This window comes from Calypte anna, chromosome Z, assembly GCF_003957555.1.
Source record: "Calypte anna isolate BGI_N300 chromosome Z, bCalAnn1_v1.p, whole genome shotgun sequence".
In the NCBI taxonomy this organism is placed as follows: domain Eukaryota; kingdom Metazoa; phylum Chordata; class Aves; order Apodiformes; family Trochilidae; genus Calypte; species Calypte anna.
In genome coordinates, this window is record NC_044274.1 from 39,842,264 (window position 1) to 39,860,300 (window position 18,037).

The 18,037-nt window shown below is 38.1% G+C and overlaps 1 protein-coding gene across 3 annotated transcripts in view; it reads left to right on the forward strand.

Annotated features, from left to right (window-relative positions):
- PCSK5 (proprotein convertase subtilisin/kexin type 5) overlaps nt 1–18,037 on the forward strand; it is a 248,141-nt gene that overhangs the window by 171,015 nt on the left and 59,089 nt on the right. For all 3 annotated transcript variants that reach the window (XM_030467472.1, XM_030467471.1, XM_030467470.1), the window contains exons 14-20: nt 8,519–8,662; nt 10,155–10,257; nt 10,808–11,001; nt 12,167–12,251; nt 14,841–14,938; nt 15,508–15,637; nt 16,686–16,801. In XM_030467472.1, coding sequence (XP_030323332.1) covers nt 8,519–8,662; nt 10,155–10,257; nt 10,808–11,001; nt 12,167–12,251; nt 14,841–14,938; nt 15,508–15,637; nt 16,686–16,801 — 870 coding nt within the window. The remainder of the gene's footprint in view (nt 1–8,518; nt 8,663–10,154; nt 10,258–10,807; nt 11,002–12,166; nt 12,252–14,840; nt 14,939–15,507; nt 15,638–16,685; nt 16,802–18,037) is intronic.

Consider the following 18,037-nt stretch of genomic DNA (forward strand, 5'->3'; position numbering starts at 1 on the left):
GATATCTGCCCAGGGAGGTGGTTGAATCGGCATCCCTGGAGGTGTTTAAGGGACATAGATGTGGTGCTTAGGATCATAGTTCAAGCATAGCCTTGACAGAGTTAGATTAATGGTTTGTAGAGCCAGGTAATGTTCAGTGATCTCAAAGGTCTTTTCCAATGAAAAAGACTCAGTGATCCTGTGATCCATCCAATTCCTTGTGCACCAAATGATCAAAGCCCATGTCAGTCAAACCCCTTCCATCAAGCCCATGTCTCTCCAGGTTAGAAACAAGGATGTCTTGTGGGACAGTGTAAAATGCTTTGCACAAGTTCAAAGCAGGCATCACTTATCTTGGATGATGAATATAGTTTTATCAGACGTGTCTTCATTAGAAATTAGAGCACTGTGCTGAATTGGTATTGTTTGTGAGTTTCATGGCTTGTGTAAGGCCCCTATTTACTTGGCCTCTATCAGCTACATAGGCTCCAGGAATTTATTTTCATGTTGTTTTTCTTTGCTTTGTATTTTTATCCTATCCACAAGAAAAAGTGGCATTTTTCACTGTCTATGCAGATACAGAATCCCATTATATATTAGAAAGAAATTCATGGGTTTCTACCACTACTGGTAGGTTGTATTGTGCTCCTGTTTGTATGGGCAGAGTTCTCAGACCTGGCATTCATCCATCCACAGATTATGTTCATAGTGAGAATTTTTGAGGCTACAGTCATTCTTTTACATTCAATTCCCATTGCATAGTTCAGTTTCATTCACATATTTCAGTGTGAGCCCTTTCAAAGAAATGGAGACAGAGAGAAGGGCTTTCAGAGAGACTTATGGGAGTACATGCTTACATTTCTGTGTTGATTATGAGAGATGAGTGTATGCTTGCCTTTGGACTTACTGAAAATTTAGACCCTAATACCCATTTTAAAACAGATACATTACACGCAGACAAAAATACCACACTGTTTATGCATAAATATGGAATAAAGTTCATCCTTTGGAATACTACATCAAAGTAGGTGGAAACCCTTCAACAAAAATAATCAGAAGTGAAATGGAACTTCAATTAATATAGATTAAAACATATTAGACAAGTTAATATTACAAATGTATTGAAATACTTTATCACTAAATCTAAATTGAAATTTATTCTGATTAGACAATGTGTTTTATTTATTACATTGAACGTGACAAAGCTATTTGATTACTGCTTTCTGATAGATAAAATTAATTATAAGAATTATTCTTTGAAATATATTTATGGCTAAAATGATAGTAGCAATAGAATTAGTTTTTAACTTAGTGAATAAAAGATCCATTCCACCTCAGGCAGCTATGTAATCTCACAAAGCAGTAAGGCTTTTATAATTGATTTTTTTAAAATCTATTCTGAATGTTAAGACATTGATATTAACTTAAAGTAATTGAAGCTATAAAAACATATCTTTGTATATTTAATGATGAGGAATTTTTAAGTAAGTTTGTTCCTGAATTAGTAGGTTATTGCAAGTCATTAAAACTGTTCTAATGAGCCTAGCTAAGTATAAGTATTTTTATTTTTTCTACTTCATGAATAAGCACACATAAAGAAACATGACTGAAGTGCAAACTGAAGTGCTTAAAAGCCTTGTGTTTAGAATAAAGGCTAGCATGATGGGCATGTGCATGCGACTGGCTGTTCTAGAAGAATGTTGTTTCAATTCTGCTTTGCCCAGGAAAGGTCCATTAATGTTTCTGCCACCAGAGACAGAGATGAGGTACTTTGTCTTCCTCTTCATTGAAATTTGGTATGTTAAATTATTCACATTGGAATGAAGGCTATGTGCAGTTCACCTGTTCAAGGTAAATGTGCTTTCATTGGGGTTTGCTGATCCAATCACTCCTGCAGCTTACAAACTCAGTATTTTCATCATAACTTAGAGCAGGCAAGGGCAGAGGAGGAATCCTAATGTGTGAACACAGAGTTGTTGTGTCTCCTTCCTATTACAAGTGGTGCTTAAGCTAAATTAAACTGGGTGTATTTATTTCACTTTGGACAAAATGAAGACCTCTTGTTTCAAAAGTATGAAAACATGGAATTGCTAATTTTATGATGCTTAGATAATTTTCTGTCTAAAAACTGTAACCACAGAGATCAGAACTCAACTGCTGTTGAAATTCATAGAATCATAGAATGGTTCAGGAGCTTATACTCAATTCTGACTTTCTCTGCTTCTGATGGTCTGTTCTGCCAAATATCATAGGATGATTAGGTCTGGAAGGGACCTAAAAGCTCATCTAGATCATCTAGATGGATCATGGGCAGGAACACCTCCCTCTCCCTGCTGCCCATACCTCTTTTGATGCAGCCCAGGATGTAGTTGCCCTTCTGGGCTGCACGCATACACTGGCAGCTCATGTCAAACTTCCTATCTACACCCCCAAGTCCTTTTCCTCAGGGCAGCTCTCTATCCATCCTCCCAGCAGCCTGTATTTGTGCCTGGAGTTGGCACCTTCCCAGGTACAGGACCTTGCACTTGGACATGTTGAACTTCATTAGGTTGCCATGGACCCACCTCTCCAGCCTGTCAGGGTCCCTCTGGATGGCCCGCCTTCCCTCTAAGGTGTCAACCCTACTACACAGCTTGGTGTCATCAGCAAACTTGCTGAGGATACACTCTATCCCACTGTCCATGTCTCCAACAAAGATGTTAAACAGCTCTGGTCCTGGTACTGATCCCTGAGGAGTGCCACTCACCTCCACTTGGACACTGAACCATTGACCACAACTCTCTGGGTGAGGCCATCCAATCAATTACCTGTCCATTGAGTGATCCATCTGTCAAATCCATGTCTTGTCAGTTTGGAGACAGTTGTGTGAGGTAGATTATGTCAGTTGTTTTGCCACTACCCACCATTTCAGTGGCCTTGTGGTAGAAGATCACCAAGTTGGTCAGGGATGACTTGCCCTTAGTGAAGCCATGTTGGCTGCCACCAATCACCTCCTTATTTCCAAGTACCCCAGTAGATTTTCCAGGAGAATCTGCTCCATGATCTTGCCAGGCACAGAGGTAAGAATGACCTGTCTGTAGTTCTCCAGGTTTTCTTTTTTCCCCTTTTTGAAAACAGGGGCTATGTTAACTTCTTTCCAGTCAGTGGGAACCTCACCAAACCACCATGACCCCTCAAATGTCATGAACAGAGGCTCAGCAACCACATCCTCCAGCTTTCTCAGTACTCATGTATTGACACCATCGGGTTCCATAGACATGTACACCTTTAGGTTCTTTGGATGGTCAGAAACCTGTTCTTCTACAATGGGGGATAATTTGTTCTTTCAGTCCCTGCTTTCACCTGATGTGGCCTTTGCAATGAGGCTGGAGTACTTGACAGTGAAGACTGATGCAAAGAAGTCGTTGAGAACCTCAGCCTTCTCAATGTGTAGCTAGGTCTCATGTTTCCTTTAGGGGAGGTCCTACATTTTGTTTGGTTGTCCTTTTATCCCCAGTATACCTATAGCAGTTTTTCTTACTGCTCTTACATCCCTGGTGAGATTCAATTCTAACTGGGATTTGGCTCTCCTAACCTGATCTCTAGCTGCTCAGAAAACCTCTCTGTAATCCTCCCAAGTTTATTCATGGCTGCCCTAGCTTCCACCCTCTGTATTCTTCCTTCTTAAGTTTGAGGTTTCTTAGGAGCTGCTTTCTCATCCAGGCTGGCCTTCTGGAGCTTCTGCCTGATTTCATTTTAATCTGGGTGCATCGCTCTGGGGTCTGGAGAAGGTGATCCTTAAATATCAGCTAGCTTTCATGGGCCCCTCTTCCTTCCAGGATGTTATCCCATGACGCTCTCACAAGAAGATCCCTGAAAAGGCTGAAATCTGCCCTCCTGAAGTCAAGGGTAGTAAACTTACTGTGAGCCTAGCTCCTGGCTGACCTAAGGGTCTTGAACTACACCATTTTGTGGTCATTACAACCAAAGCTGCCCTTGAGCTTTGCATCCCTCACAAGCCTTTCCTTGTTGGTGAAAACAAGGTCCAGCATAGCACTTCTCCTCGTTAGTTCCTTGATTACTTGGAAAAGGAAGTTGTCATCTACACCCTCTAGGAACCTCCTGAATTGTTTGTGCTTTGCAGAGCTGTCCCTCCAACAGATATCAGTGCGATTGAAGCCCCCTGTGAGTACCATGGCTTGTGAAACTGAAGCTGCTCCTCTCTGTCTGTAAAGTGCCTCATCTATAGTATCCTCCTGGTGAGGCAGCCTGTAGCAGACCCCCATGGTAATACCACCTGTGCCTGCCTTCCCTTTAATCATAGCCCATAAGCTCTCTTTTGGCTCCTCACGTGTCCCCAGGGAGACCTCTGTGCACTCCATCTGGTCTTTGACATAGAGGACAACACCCTCACCTTGTCTTCGAGGGCTGTCCTAAAGTGTTAATAACCCTCCAAACTGATGCTCCATCCCACTAGGTCTCAGTGATGCCAATAAGATCATAACCCTTGGTGGAACTGAATAACAATTTTAGTTCTTTATTTCTGCCTTTTATTAGCTAAGTTATATCCATTTTAATGAAGTAGATGGCCAGATAGCCAGACTCTCTGCTTTTGAAGAAAGTTTCTTTGCCTGTCTGGCCGTCAGATCATATTCTCTTACTTCCTGTATCAGTTGTCAGCATAACCTGCTATGTAATATGAGGCCAGTAAGTGTCTACTGAAGCTAGTTACTGAGATGTTCACAATTGATGAGCAGCCAAGAACTATTTTTGAAGTCCATGGTAACCTTAAGGTGGCCAGTGTCATTTAAATTGCAGCTGCATACTCAAGTGACTAACTTTAAGCACAGCATTGACAAGCTTGATTATCATCCTCTAGAATGAGAGGAAAAAGCAGCATTGACAGTGTTTCAATTTTCACATCATTTTATCTGCACTGTTCTCTTCTCATCATGGTTTTGCAGTGCTAAAAGTACCTAGATAGGTGATATTGGTAGCCCCAGAAAATGCAGAGCAAAATTTCCACTACATGAAAAAGGAGTAATCATTTAATGTATTTGGAAAAGCAGACATAGACTATAAGCAGCACTTTTCGGGAGCTTTAGGGAAGTTTAGTGTGGTGTGTTTGTTTGATTTGTTGTGGTTTTTTTCAGTGCTTTATAATTTGATAGAAGGGAGCTATAAAACAACAATTAAGTAATTTAATTTTAATCAGATTACTGAAAAGTAATCCATCTTGCTCTTTTTATTCCTGATGAAGCCATGTCACCAGTAACTGAACTGCTACATTTCCAGCTTTACACTTTAAAGCCTCGTCCTGTACACTCCCATTTTTTCATATGTAGTTGTATAGATTTCAAATACATGCTTCTCAGTTAACAGTGTTTAATCTCATGGGATTTTTTTTTTTTTCCTCTTTGAGGACTAAAGCCCAAAGACCCAACTCTGGAAAAAAAGGGGCAGTATGGCCAAGGGATGTGGAGAAAGTAGACCTGGCCAAACAAGGGTTGGGGAGAAACTGATGTACTGGAATAATCCTGCTGGGAGTCTTACTCTTTACTTTCTTTTTCCCATGATGTGAAACAGTTCTTGAGACTGGCTGGGTTTCTACATCCATTTGGATTTCATGGGATTCTGTCTGGTTGCAAATTTGGATCTTGGTTCTTTGTATACTCCCCAGTAATATGTCCCCAAACTTTCTAGAGTGGTGGGTGCTCTGTGATTGAGGCTGTCCAGTTACACTTCTGTTCAGAAAGATTTGAAACTACCTCAGTCTTGAAACTCTGCTCTTTGGGCATATTGAGGTTAGTCTCTGAACTGAGCAGAATGTGAAGTAAACAAAAGGTGCTTAAACACAATTTATGGTCCCCCCTCCAATTTATCACTATAGCCTGCAGTTTATCACACTGATATCACAATCATGCCTGTTTCTTGTTTCAGTTGTGTGCGTGTGTTTAGCTATTGGAAGGTCTTATAATTAAGAGCTGCAGTTTTCCTGTAATCAAATTGAGAACAAAGAGCCAACATGTCATCATATCCCTGCATTGGCAGGGTAATGCCACATCTGTTACCCGTAAAGAAAAGCAGGGTCCAGTTCATAAAAGTAGTTCATGTGATTTCTGCATTTAATTCTGTAGTTTATGGAGGTGGACATGTGCTTGCTGTGAGCTTGTATGCTCCCATGCATACAATATGAGACCTCTGTTACAAGCAAGCAGGGTAAAGGATTATTCTAGCCAAACTAAATGATGGAATCAGCCAATAATGGGGAAAGAAAAATTTTGGCTTAGATACACACACTTTGTTTATTCATTATAAAAGTGCGTGTATGTATGTATACTTAATTATTGAAATATTTTCATTGTGCAAATTAAACCTGCCTTGAGGCAGACTTCATTTATTTGCTGGCAAGTCATATGAATATTTCTCCTTTCTATTTACTGAACAATTCTTAAAAGGCAACTAATCTCCTAAGAGACCCTGTGTTATTCCCCTCACTATGTTTTTCTGTTAGGTATACATTAGAAGCATCAATCCCTATCCCAGTAATGTTAGTACAGCCCTTCCATATGTGTAAAGTCCAGACACAATACACTGTGCCTGAGGAGCATCTTTACCTATGGTTATTTTTAATGAGTCCTTGTGAATAGTTTTTTTTTTTAATTCAGCATTTTTAGCAGTGTTCTGGAAGAAAGACAAAATCAGCCCTTAGAAAGTTCAGTGAACTTTGAAAATAATAATGACAAGTATTAAAATATTCAAATAATTTAGCAAAATACACATTTTATTGCATCCAGTATATTGTGGTTCATATGATGCAGAAGTGCATTAAATCACAAAATGGACAGAGACAGTACATGAAAAATCAGTAGTTCTGAAAAGGCTGTAGAGGTAATTGCATAGGTGGTTGAAAATGATCTCTTTGTGTGAGTCCTTTCCTAAAAAGAAAAGTGCCTTTAAGGACTCAGCTGCATCACTCTAACGAGTATTGAGAGGTAACTTGATCCTCACATGTCTATACAGGTAGAAAATGCGTGTTTCGGGTGTTTTTAATGTAGTGGGGACTAAAGAGCTACATGACAGTGAGCTAGAGGTAGGAAAAGACAAATCAAAAATAAGGTGCATGCAGTTTTACAGCTAAAGTAACCAGCCAGTAATTTGGCAGCAGATGGAGTAGACTTGATCAGTAAGGTTTTGAAATCAGGACTGAATCTCTTTTTTTTTAAAGTAATGCTTTGCTTTAGCTGTACGAAGTTGGAAACTAATGTGTGAAAAAAATTGTCGTAGGGGGTAGTCCCTTGCCTATATTTTATTCTTAAAAACTGACTACAAAGCAGAGAACATTTCACCTGAAGTGTAGAAATTTCTGTCCCAGAGAGTTTAAATTGGGCTGGCAGGAGACACAGAGATGATAGGGATTTCCATCTTTAAGCCCCGTATAAACCATTTGAAAGAATGTGGCTATCATTTGTCATCCAGCAGTCTTCCTCACTGTGGCTTGTTGCTTGAAGGATGAATGTAAAAGCAGAAACACAATGTACTGTATTGATAATGTCAGTGGCGGATACCAAGTGACATTGGGAAAAGTACAGAAATTCCCTTGCAAAGGTCAAAGCACTTTGTTTGCATGGGTTGAAAGAGGCCAAGTGAACAGTTTGAAAGGTTAAATAACTGAGCATCATTAAAATAAAAGAAGAGGAAGATTGGTTGATGTTAATTTTACATGAAATATACAAAGTGATTTTCTCAAGAAGAGACATACCTGGATTACATTTCTTTTTAAGTAATAGTTCTAAGGAAAGTGTTGCTTTAAACATAGAACAACCTCCAAAACAGGATCTTTCAAACTCAAGAAATAAATACTCACTGCTCCTCTGTTTCCTTTCTCTTCTGATGAAGGTTTGACATTTTCAGCTAGGTACTTCTACATATATAAATACAATCAAGAGAATAGGATAAGACCAAACTCACATTCCATCTTTTCAAGCAGGAATGTGTTCTTACGCATCATTACTTTAGGCATTATTTCAGGTCTGAGTCTTTCTGTCTTTTGTGGAATTAATTCACTGGATACTATAAGCAGAAAGAAGAGAGCTGGAAGTTCATTCCATGTCCTGACAGCCTGAACTGATGGCTTGATATACAAATATCAAAAGGTCTCAAATAATAATTACTCAGTAACCCATGTTCTGAGGCAAAGCGAAATCCAGGAAAAAAAGCCGTGTTGAGTTTCCCAAATTACTACATAGCCAAAGGTGTTGTTGCTTATTGTTTGAGTTCAAACCATAGTGCAGACTTGGACTAGACCTACAAAAGGAGGGAGCACAATGAAAATATGTAAAAATCTGATTGAAGAAAGAATGTTTTCTCAGTTTATAGTGAAGCAGTGATTGCACTATCTGTGTTAAGCTGAAGACACTTACTTGAAAAGTAACATGCTATTGACTCATGAAGTCATGTTTACAAATGATGTGTTTTTCTAAGACACAGAAAATGAGAATGTTTAGACACAGAAAATAATAATGGTTTCTAAAAATAATTTTAAACATTTAAATTCCAGGTAAATTGAAAGAGTGGTCTTTAGTTCTATATGGAACATCTATCCAGCCTTACTCACCAAGAAATGATTTTCCAAAAGTGGAAAGAGTGCGCTCCAGTCCAGTTGAAGACCCTACAGAAGATTATGGAACTGATGACTATTCAGGTGTGCATATTCATTTACTCGGTGCATTTGCTGAAGCAACAAAAGTTGAAGGAGTGACCTGAAACTGCATATGTAAAATGTTCAGTGAAGCACATTTTAAATATAGGGTCAGACATATTTGTTTAATAATTTGCAGTTGGAAATTTTCATTCGTCTCTCATTTCATCCTTATATGTTTAGTACAGTAAGTATAGATTTATATATTTTAAGCTACACTTAACTTACTATGAAGAATACATTGTTTTTCATGTAAGTATGTTACATTATATATATATACATATGTGCACATAAGTATGAAAAGCATTATGGTCTATGTCTATGTCATTTCTAACCAATAGCTCTACGAGTTTTTCAACTTTATCATTAGACTTCAGCAGAGTGAGGGTTTTGGCACTGCAAATGAAATGAAGTTGGAAATTTCCCACATGAAATCCAACATTAGGAGCATTGTATAGATGGCTAGGACTGATGAATCTTAAGTATAACTCCAGCAAGCAAGCAGCAGGACTAAGTTCCATTTAGAAGTTTCTGTTTTTACAGCCTACTGCCATAGCATGTCAGACCTACAGTCCCTGTTTTCAATTGAAAGCTGCTGAACTCTTTGTTTTGATAGTAGATGAAACACTGCTATTTCTGCTGTAAAGGTCACAAACTTCTGAAGTTTGTGTATGAAGCGAACTCACTTTACTTCAAGTCTATCTGGTGTTAGGAGAAATTTCAAGGTTGCTGACAAACTTAAAGTATTTCGTTCACAAGAGAGCAGCGATCCTGAAACTTATAACTTCACCCATGGGCTTTGTTCATTTGCATAAAGGCAGGAGTTCTCTCCTCCTGTAGCAGGAAACACTTTTTTGAAAGCTATAGACATAGAATCATAGAATATCTCCAGTTGGAGGATACCCATAAGGCCCATTGAATCTAACATGATTATGGGTCATATGGAAGACTTGCTAATCATCAAGTATTATCTGAGGCTTTTGCAGCACAGAGCAGCACAGAGGGAAGAACCTGCAGGCCCTAGCACCTCTTCACTTGGGTTGCGTTAGCCATGTGCACCAGTTCTTAACCAGTTGGTAACCAAAGTAGCCACTAATCATGTTGTTCATCATTTATGTTGACCTGCCTGTTATAAGTGGGTTTGCTAGTAATTGCTTATTATGAATTCTAGAAGCATTTGCACATTTCTGAATAAAATACAGAATGAGCTGTTACTCATAAGCAAAGCACCTGTTTGGATTCAGAAAGTTTCTCTTTGGTAGATTCTGTAGAGGATGTTGCTTTAGCTAAAAGTTGTCAATCACTGCAAATACATACTGAGTCCAGTATTTGCAAGATCTTCAAGTACTTAAAAACTTCTCTTTTTGGTGAATCTAAATTACTATTTGGAATTCAAATCAAACAGGGAAACAGACTAATTATGTTTTGAATTAAAATCCTATGTTTTATGGGGTACTAAGTATTAAAAAGAAGTTTTAATCTGGTTTTATTACAGGTCCTTGCAATGCAGAATGCAGTAAAGTAGGGTGTGATGGGCCAGGACCAGATCATTGTACTGACTGTCTGCACTACTACTACAAATCTAAGAACAACACACGGTAAGGCCAAAATAAAAAAATCTTCGTAAGTTTCACTAGGTTTCTCTCTTCTCTTTATTGCAGTCATGGATAATTCTTTTCCCTCTGAATCTGACAAATCTTCTTAGGATTAAGATAGGAAACCTATTTTAAATCAGATTTTAAAGTACAGCCTTGAAACACTCTGATTATTTCCCCATCTCGATTCTGTTTTCATAAGAACTTACACAGATATATATGTACATGTGTATGTATAAGTGTGATAGCTACTACAGCTTCTGTGATTGAGTTTGAACAAGACAGGAAGAAATGTGGATGATCAGAAATTATACTGTATGACTGTATTACAAGGCATTTACCAGTGAGATAGCACATGCTGTAGAGTAGTAAATGGAAGAGAAGAGGCAGGTTGATGAAATGCTTTAGAAGGCTACATCTTAGTAAACATGTGATCACTAGAAAAGCAACAATGCTAGGAAATACTTCTGCTTTGCAGTCGTGGTCCAAGAATGTGGTGGCAGGTTATTTCATTAACAACTCTGCCTTCTTTTTCCTTCCCTGCTGTCTGCAGGATCTGTGTTTCGACCTGCCCACCTGGTCACTACAATGCAGACAAGAAACGCTGTAAAAAATGCTCGCCCAATTGTGAAACCTGTGTTGGAGGCCACAGTGACCAGTGCATGACCTGCAAATCTGGCTACTACCTGAATGAAGTAACCAATAGCTGTATTACCAACTGCCCTGATGGGTTTTACCTGGATAAGAGTTAGTATTTCTCATTGTTTCTTTATTGTGGGCTGCAGAATTTGATTTGGGGAGGTTGCTGAATGAGCAGAAAATGTGTATGTTGATGCTTTTATCTCTTGTCCTATTCCCTTTATTAAGTTGTGGCCAAGTGTGATAGAAAATCTGTTCAAAAATTACTTTATTTTAAAAACTATATCTAGAGGCAGGATGCTTTTTTGATGGTGACTGAGAGTAACAGTAACAGAACAAGAGCAGCTCAGGAGCAAGTCAGCTGCAGGACAGAGCAGGTTATCAGTACACCAGAACACCTGAGTCATTCCCTCTATCCCCAAATCCAAATGATATGGCACCAGATAGAGAGCTGAGCCATTGACCACAGCCACAGCCATTGAACTGGACCTCCAATAAAATTAGGCTCTGCAGATGTAAAACATGGTTTCAGTTAATGTTTCTGACAGACCAAAGTACCTGCAGTGATGTGATCACCCAAGAGCAACAATTCTCTGCGATGTGAGACACCAACTTTCAGTTTTGACCCGTGATTGCTAAGCAGACTGCCCATGTTTAATTTCCATCTTGGCTTAAAAAAGATACTTAGATATATATTCAAATGTGCTTAAAACTTGGATTACTTCTGTTACCTTTGGACACATTCTTTGAAGATAGATACATACCCAGGAGCATTGTGCATCTAAGTACTTAACCATTTTTGAGAATTAGTAAAAAACGCCGCTGCTTTAGCTCTTCCATTTTCCACTTTGTGAGAATTACAATAAAGGGAATTCCTTTCCACTCAGTTAAGATTAATAGATGAAAAATTGCAGGGCAATCTCTGGAACATATGTCAGTTGTTACTACATATCACTGCTACATAAAAATATTGTTTAGGTCCATATTATAAATAGATACTGTGAATTTAAAATGTTTCTATTGTATTTTTAATGACCTCAAAGCAATTTTTTTCTCCAGATATAACTATCAAATGTTTAGAAATAGATTAAAATGTTAGATTCTTGATACAAAAACGTAATGACAGGCAGATCTTAGCTAATTTAGTCTAGCTTTCTGCTTCCCTTCCTGATGTTAAGTTAGAAAGTGTAAGTCACGTGATAACATAGCCACGTAGTTCTGCTAAATATAACTGACCAAGGTTTTCTGGGTTGTTTTCCTTTTTCCCTTGTAGATAAGATTGTTTGCAGAAAATGTAGCGAAAACTGTAAGACATGTGTTGAATTCCAGATCTGCACAGAATGCAAACACGGCCTAAGGTAAGGAAATGATGGATGTCACAGAAATGCCTGAAGAGGCTTACAGGGCTTCCGGTACACAAAGGAGTGACATCAGATAGCTATTTAACATTGAATGGTTCTCATTTCATGCCTTCTATCACTTTTTAACGTAGTATTTTCTTGCTTTGCTTTGTGTCAGTTTGGCAATGTATTTCTGGAAGACCTTTCATTTCAGGTAAAATAAAAGCCACAGTGGTGTGAAAAACTGGTTTCAATGCTTTTTTGACCTCCAGTGTGGCAGTCAGGGATTATTTTAGAGGTAGAGCTGATGAATCATATTAATATTTCTGTTTCACCCCTGTGATAGTTAGAAACTGTTTTCTTATATTTATTGTATTTCTTCAGACCTTCAGTCATTCCCTATTGCAAGTACCTCAGGCCCAGTTCTATTACACATGTTTTAAACAGCAGTGAATCTATTCTTTTCATAGGGAGACTTAATAATTCTTGAAACTGATAGGTAAAACCTACAAAGCAGCAATTTCAGGCTCCTTTATGAATGAATGGCCTTTTGACCCAAGCAGCAAAGGTCAAAAATCTTATAAAATTCATGATGGAATGTATGCTGGCTTTATGCCACAAAAAATATTGTCTGTATTCAGTATCTGTAGGGGTTCTTCTTGCTGAATACAAATGTTCTGTGAATGTTTTAACACTTAGCTTCTACCTTCCATCAAACTGGATTTTTTTTCTGGTAGTAAAAGCTAGATGTTTTCTTCTAGGACATCAATAGCTGAATTCCCTTACATTTTGTTAGCGAATTCTCATTTCTATGTATTTATGTTGCAACTAGATTTTCCAATTAACTGCAAAAGTTACTAAAAGTTACTGCAAAAGTACTAAAAGCTCAACTTTTTAAAAGTGACCCTTTGAAAAGGGAGTGTGATCTAATGGGAAGGAAAGCATGAGATTAAATCAGAACATTGGTCTGTTTACATTCTCTGTGAAATTTGAGGACCTGCTTCCCGTTTAAAATAGTATTAAGTCTGCAATCCATGCTAACATTTTGGAGAATTTTAACAGACTCAGCATGACTTTCTGTTTATTAATTTATTAATTAGCCGTTTAGAAGTTCCTACAATGGGCAAGTGTGTCAGGACATCAAAGACACCATAGATTTGGTTGCTACTGAAAAGTTTGTCCACATTTTCCTTATTTCTCAGGAACTAAGTTGCTTAGTCTGCTAACACAAACAGCAGTTTGTAACACCACTAAAGAAAGCAGAGATAAGTCCATTCAGTGTGAGCAGAAGAATGTAAACTATAAAAAAATTCAAAGTAACCCAACCTACTGTTTTCTTGAGCAATACTATCAAACTGAGAATGATTCTTGGTGACTTTTTGAAAAAAATACCATCTTTATGGGTGTCACAGGTAAATTGACCCTGGCAAGGCATACATTTCATATTTACTAGTTGTTCAAAACATGCTACAGTTACTTGGCAGTGTTATTGATGGGCAGGGCCCTGAAAGTGACTTAGGAGACCTGAATTTCAGTTCTGGTTCTGTTGCAGACCCAGAAACATGATAAAAACATGATGATGCTTCCTGCCTTATAAAGCACACTAAGGTGTGTGACTAAGAAAAAAAGTAAGAAAGCAGGGGCTCCTATGTTTGTTGAGTTGCTAATTTAATTTTTTCTCAACTGGTACCATATGCACTCTTGAAAACGTTCAGGGGAGCTGAGCACACACGGCTTTTGGAGGATCCAATCTGTAAAGCAGAATTAGCACTCACTCAGGGTGGTAATCCCCAGAGCTGGAGAGCATTTTTAGAGAAAGTTAAATCAGGTAGAAGCTGAGGTTCCACAAAAAATGGTAAACATGGCAGAGAAGTCCTAGCTTATAAAATACCAACCACTGCTGTAGGCACCTTATAACATGAAAGTATAGAACACTACTTAGACAGAATCATTGAAATATCACTCTTTATGCTTTTTCTTTCTCCTCTGCTCCTCATTCTTTTGTGCTGTCTCTCAAAAGTGCCTGCAGGCAGAATACCTCTGACTGCAATCTTGACAAATCTCCCCAGCCATTCAGGTCTGCCATTCAGATAGAAGGTTTCAGCAACAGCTATTGCAGAAAGAGGTGGTGATTACCTTCACTGTGAATCCATTCTTAATCTCTGCTGTAGCAGAGTATCAGGAGATGCTGCTGGCCTTTCAAGAGAAGCATGAGATGTTGTTAGCAAGTCCCTTAACATTTTTTTTAATACAGTGGTGCTGACCCCGTGCCAAATTCCTTGTGGGTAATTGCATTTTATATGCTTGAATTTTCAGTAATCTTTGGCATTGTTCAGGGTTGGGTATTTTCTGTTCCCTACTACTTGGTAGTGTTTACAAGTTTGTAAACAGCTTGTGTATTTCACCACAGGCAAAACTGAATTTCTTTTCCACTTGAAGTGATTTCTGTCTTTAAGCTTATAAAAAATGACCAATGAAGGAAACTGGTAAATCCTAATACATGCATTGTTCATTTCTTAAGTGAGAACTATTGGTTTGTGCCTGACCTTCTTATCCTCTGTTGCTTTTATCTGCCTGAACACTGTTCTGTTTTCCTTTTTACACCAGTTTGCATGGCACTAAATGTGCTATCCGCTGTGAAGAAGGAAAATTTCATAATGGTAGAGAATGTGAACCATGTCACCGTTCTTGTGCAACATGTGCAGGTACCCAACTGACATTTATCTGCATCATTTCCTTCCCTCCATGTTTTTAACTCTGTTTTTATTCTACTACACTACAGTTACAGAATAACATGATTCTTTACAGGTAAAACTTAATTCTCTTTATTGTTCTTTTATATTCTTTTATGTTCTCTAATATATTTTAAATACAGCAGGCTTATTTCACCTAAAACGAAGATCTGAGTTTTCTAATTGAAAGTGTGCATACACTTTTTTTTTTTCACCTTTTTTTCCTTTTTTTTTATTTCTTAGAAGATCTTGTTCTGATTTCTAGTAATGCCCTTTATTTTCTTTCTGGGAAGAAATATTGACTGATAGGTTCTGCCCAAGCTTTGAAACTTCCAACAACCATTTCAGAGAAAGATGTACTGAAATAATCTAATATTTTCTATTCTAACCATGTACTATTATTGTATTACTGTTTGAAAGCAAGTAAGGCAGGTAAAACATAGTCTCTAAAATTACAAGATTTTGCTGTAATTTGAGGTCATCTATGCTAGGCAATAAGAGGAAGTAGCCAGTAATACAATACATTTTCTCTCTGGTTTAAGGTGCTGGAGTAGATGCCTGTATAAACTGCACACAGGGTTATTTTATGGAAGATGGAAGATGTGTGCAGTCCTGTAGTAGTGGTTATTACCTTGATCACTCAACTGAAAGTGGATACAAAAGCTGCAAAAGGTATCATCAGTGTCTAATTTATGTGTCTGATGTTTGACAGAATATCAGCTATTACCATGTTGAAAAAGATATTACTTATGAGAGAATAAAACACTGCTGACCAAAAAACAGAAAAAGTATGTTGAATGCTAAGCAAATGGAGGAAAGGTGTTGGGGGTTTTTTATTTATTTTAATCTGAGTTATACGCATGCAGGTCTTCTCTAAGTGTTTTTCTTTTACATATAAGTATGTCCCTCACTTTTAAAAAACCCTGTAGTGAGAATCTAAGTAGATATCCTAGAAATGTAAAATTTACAAATCTGGTAGACAATCTGCATTTCTCAATAACAAACTAAAATAGTCAAACTATGGGTGTTTTTTAATTGCAACTTTATTAATTTATAGGGACATAAGAACTGAATGTTCTTCAGTTACATGTTCACAAACAGGGCACAAGTATATTACCAGACTGCTGTCCAGAATATCTCACCTGACTCATTGTACAAATAGGTGGAGGAAGCTGTGCTGTGCAAGGAAGGGATAGTTTTTTCCAATTTCATTCTTTGTTAAACAAATACCATTTGTTGCCCCATGGAATAATTTATTACTGACTCACTCTGACTTCAGGGAAGGAAGGGAATCACCAACTGTTAAAGTTCTCCACTCAAAAATGTTAATTGAGACACAATGAAAATATGATGGAGCCAGAAGGGTGGTGAAAGGACTGGGCACCAGGTCACTTCTTTCAGTGCTGTGGCTTTGGCTGATGCCTTCCTGGGGCCTGTATGCACAATCATCCTAATGCTTTTTTACTCACTTCTGCGTAGTTCAAAAATACTACAGTAATGAACCTGGTCAGTAAAAACAGTGTGAATAGGAAGTTGTTGGAGGAAAGAAGCAGGGGGAGTGTTGCAGGGGGAGTTACATATTTTTAATTTTTTAAATTATCATTAGAGCAGCTTGTACCTCTAGAAACAACAAAGGAGCTTTTTGAAGTACAGAAAATGTCTTTGAGGAACCTTTGTATTTGGTGAGGCTGTAAGATCAGCTCCTGCCCTTGTCTTTCAGATGTGATGCCAGCTGTTTGGATTGCAGTGGCCAAGGAGACAGAAACTGTACAAGCTGTCCCAGTGGCTATAACCTGGACTCTGGTGTCTGTGTGGTGGGAACAGTCTGCAAGGACGGTAAGTGCAGTTTTCTAAAAAAATGGCTTTTACTACTGCTAGCTTCTTTTTTTTAAACATACTGGGGTGGTTTTGTCTGTCTGTTTTCTTCATTTGAAGTTTTTCTAACTTCTTAATTTTTTTCAGTTTATGAAAAGGAGAAACTCCATTTGCTGCTATTAACAAGATTAGTCATGTCCACTATACCCAAATTTTACTAAAATAGTTTTCCCCCTGCCAACAACATATTTTTCCTTCCTTAGCTGTTTTTCAAAAGTCATTGGTTTTTAAAGATTTTTATGTGATAACCCTGATGTACTATCAAGAGAATTACATTTATGTATTGGAGCACTTTAAACTTTGGAAATACTAATAAGTAATATGAAGTGACTAGTATTGCATGAATTATGTGAAAGGGTATTGACTACAAAAGAATTCCGAAAAACAGTGTACCAAATCTGTCATTTGAACTTCCTTCAACTTCTCTGTTGCACCCAAGACAGCATTCTTATTCCATGTGATTGGCTTAATTATTCACTAGTTCCTTTCAAATGTCACAGCTGAGGAGACATTTAGCAAACATTGTGCTTCCCTCAAGATTTTACTATGTGAATTACTTGTAGATACAGCCCAACGAGTGTAGTCCAACATGCAAGTTATGCCAGAACCAAGACCAGTATTAAGCTATGTGGAAGATAACCTGGCACCAGATGTAGAAAAAGATAACAATGACTCTTGGATCCAGCTCATTTCCACTAGATTTAGTAAGAGGTTTGACTTAAATAAAAAAGAAAGGGTGCAGGGTTGAGTCTTGTTTCTTTACAGCTTTACAGTGCCTGTTGGAATTTAGGCCTTCAAACTTTGAAAAGTGACCTGTCCATTGAAAAGTTACATTACAGGTCCAGGTAAAGCAGTCAAGAGATCTTTTCATATCAGGGTATGAGAACTGTCACTGTCATCTAGAGCAAATCCAGAGGAGGTCAGATACAGATGCCCAAATGAAGAGGAAGTGTAAACCAAGAGTTCTCAGTAACCACTGTCTCAGTATGGTACTGCAGTTGGATTCTGCAACACAAACATTTGTCATACCAGTGTGGTCATTAATATGGTTGTATAACTCTTTCTTTATGTGTATGCATGTAACTTCAATCTGTAGTTTCCCAAGACTGGGGACACCACATCCCAGTGCTGTCTCCTCCATTTTTGAAAGTGCAGCTGCCATGAAAGGGCAGCACATCAGCATCTGGGCCTTCAGGC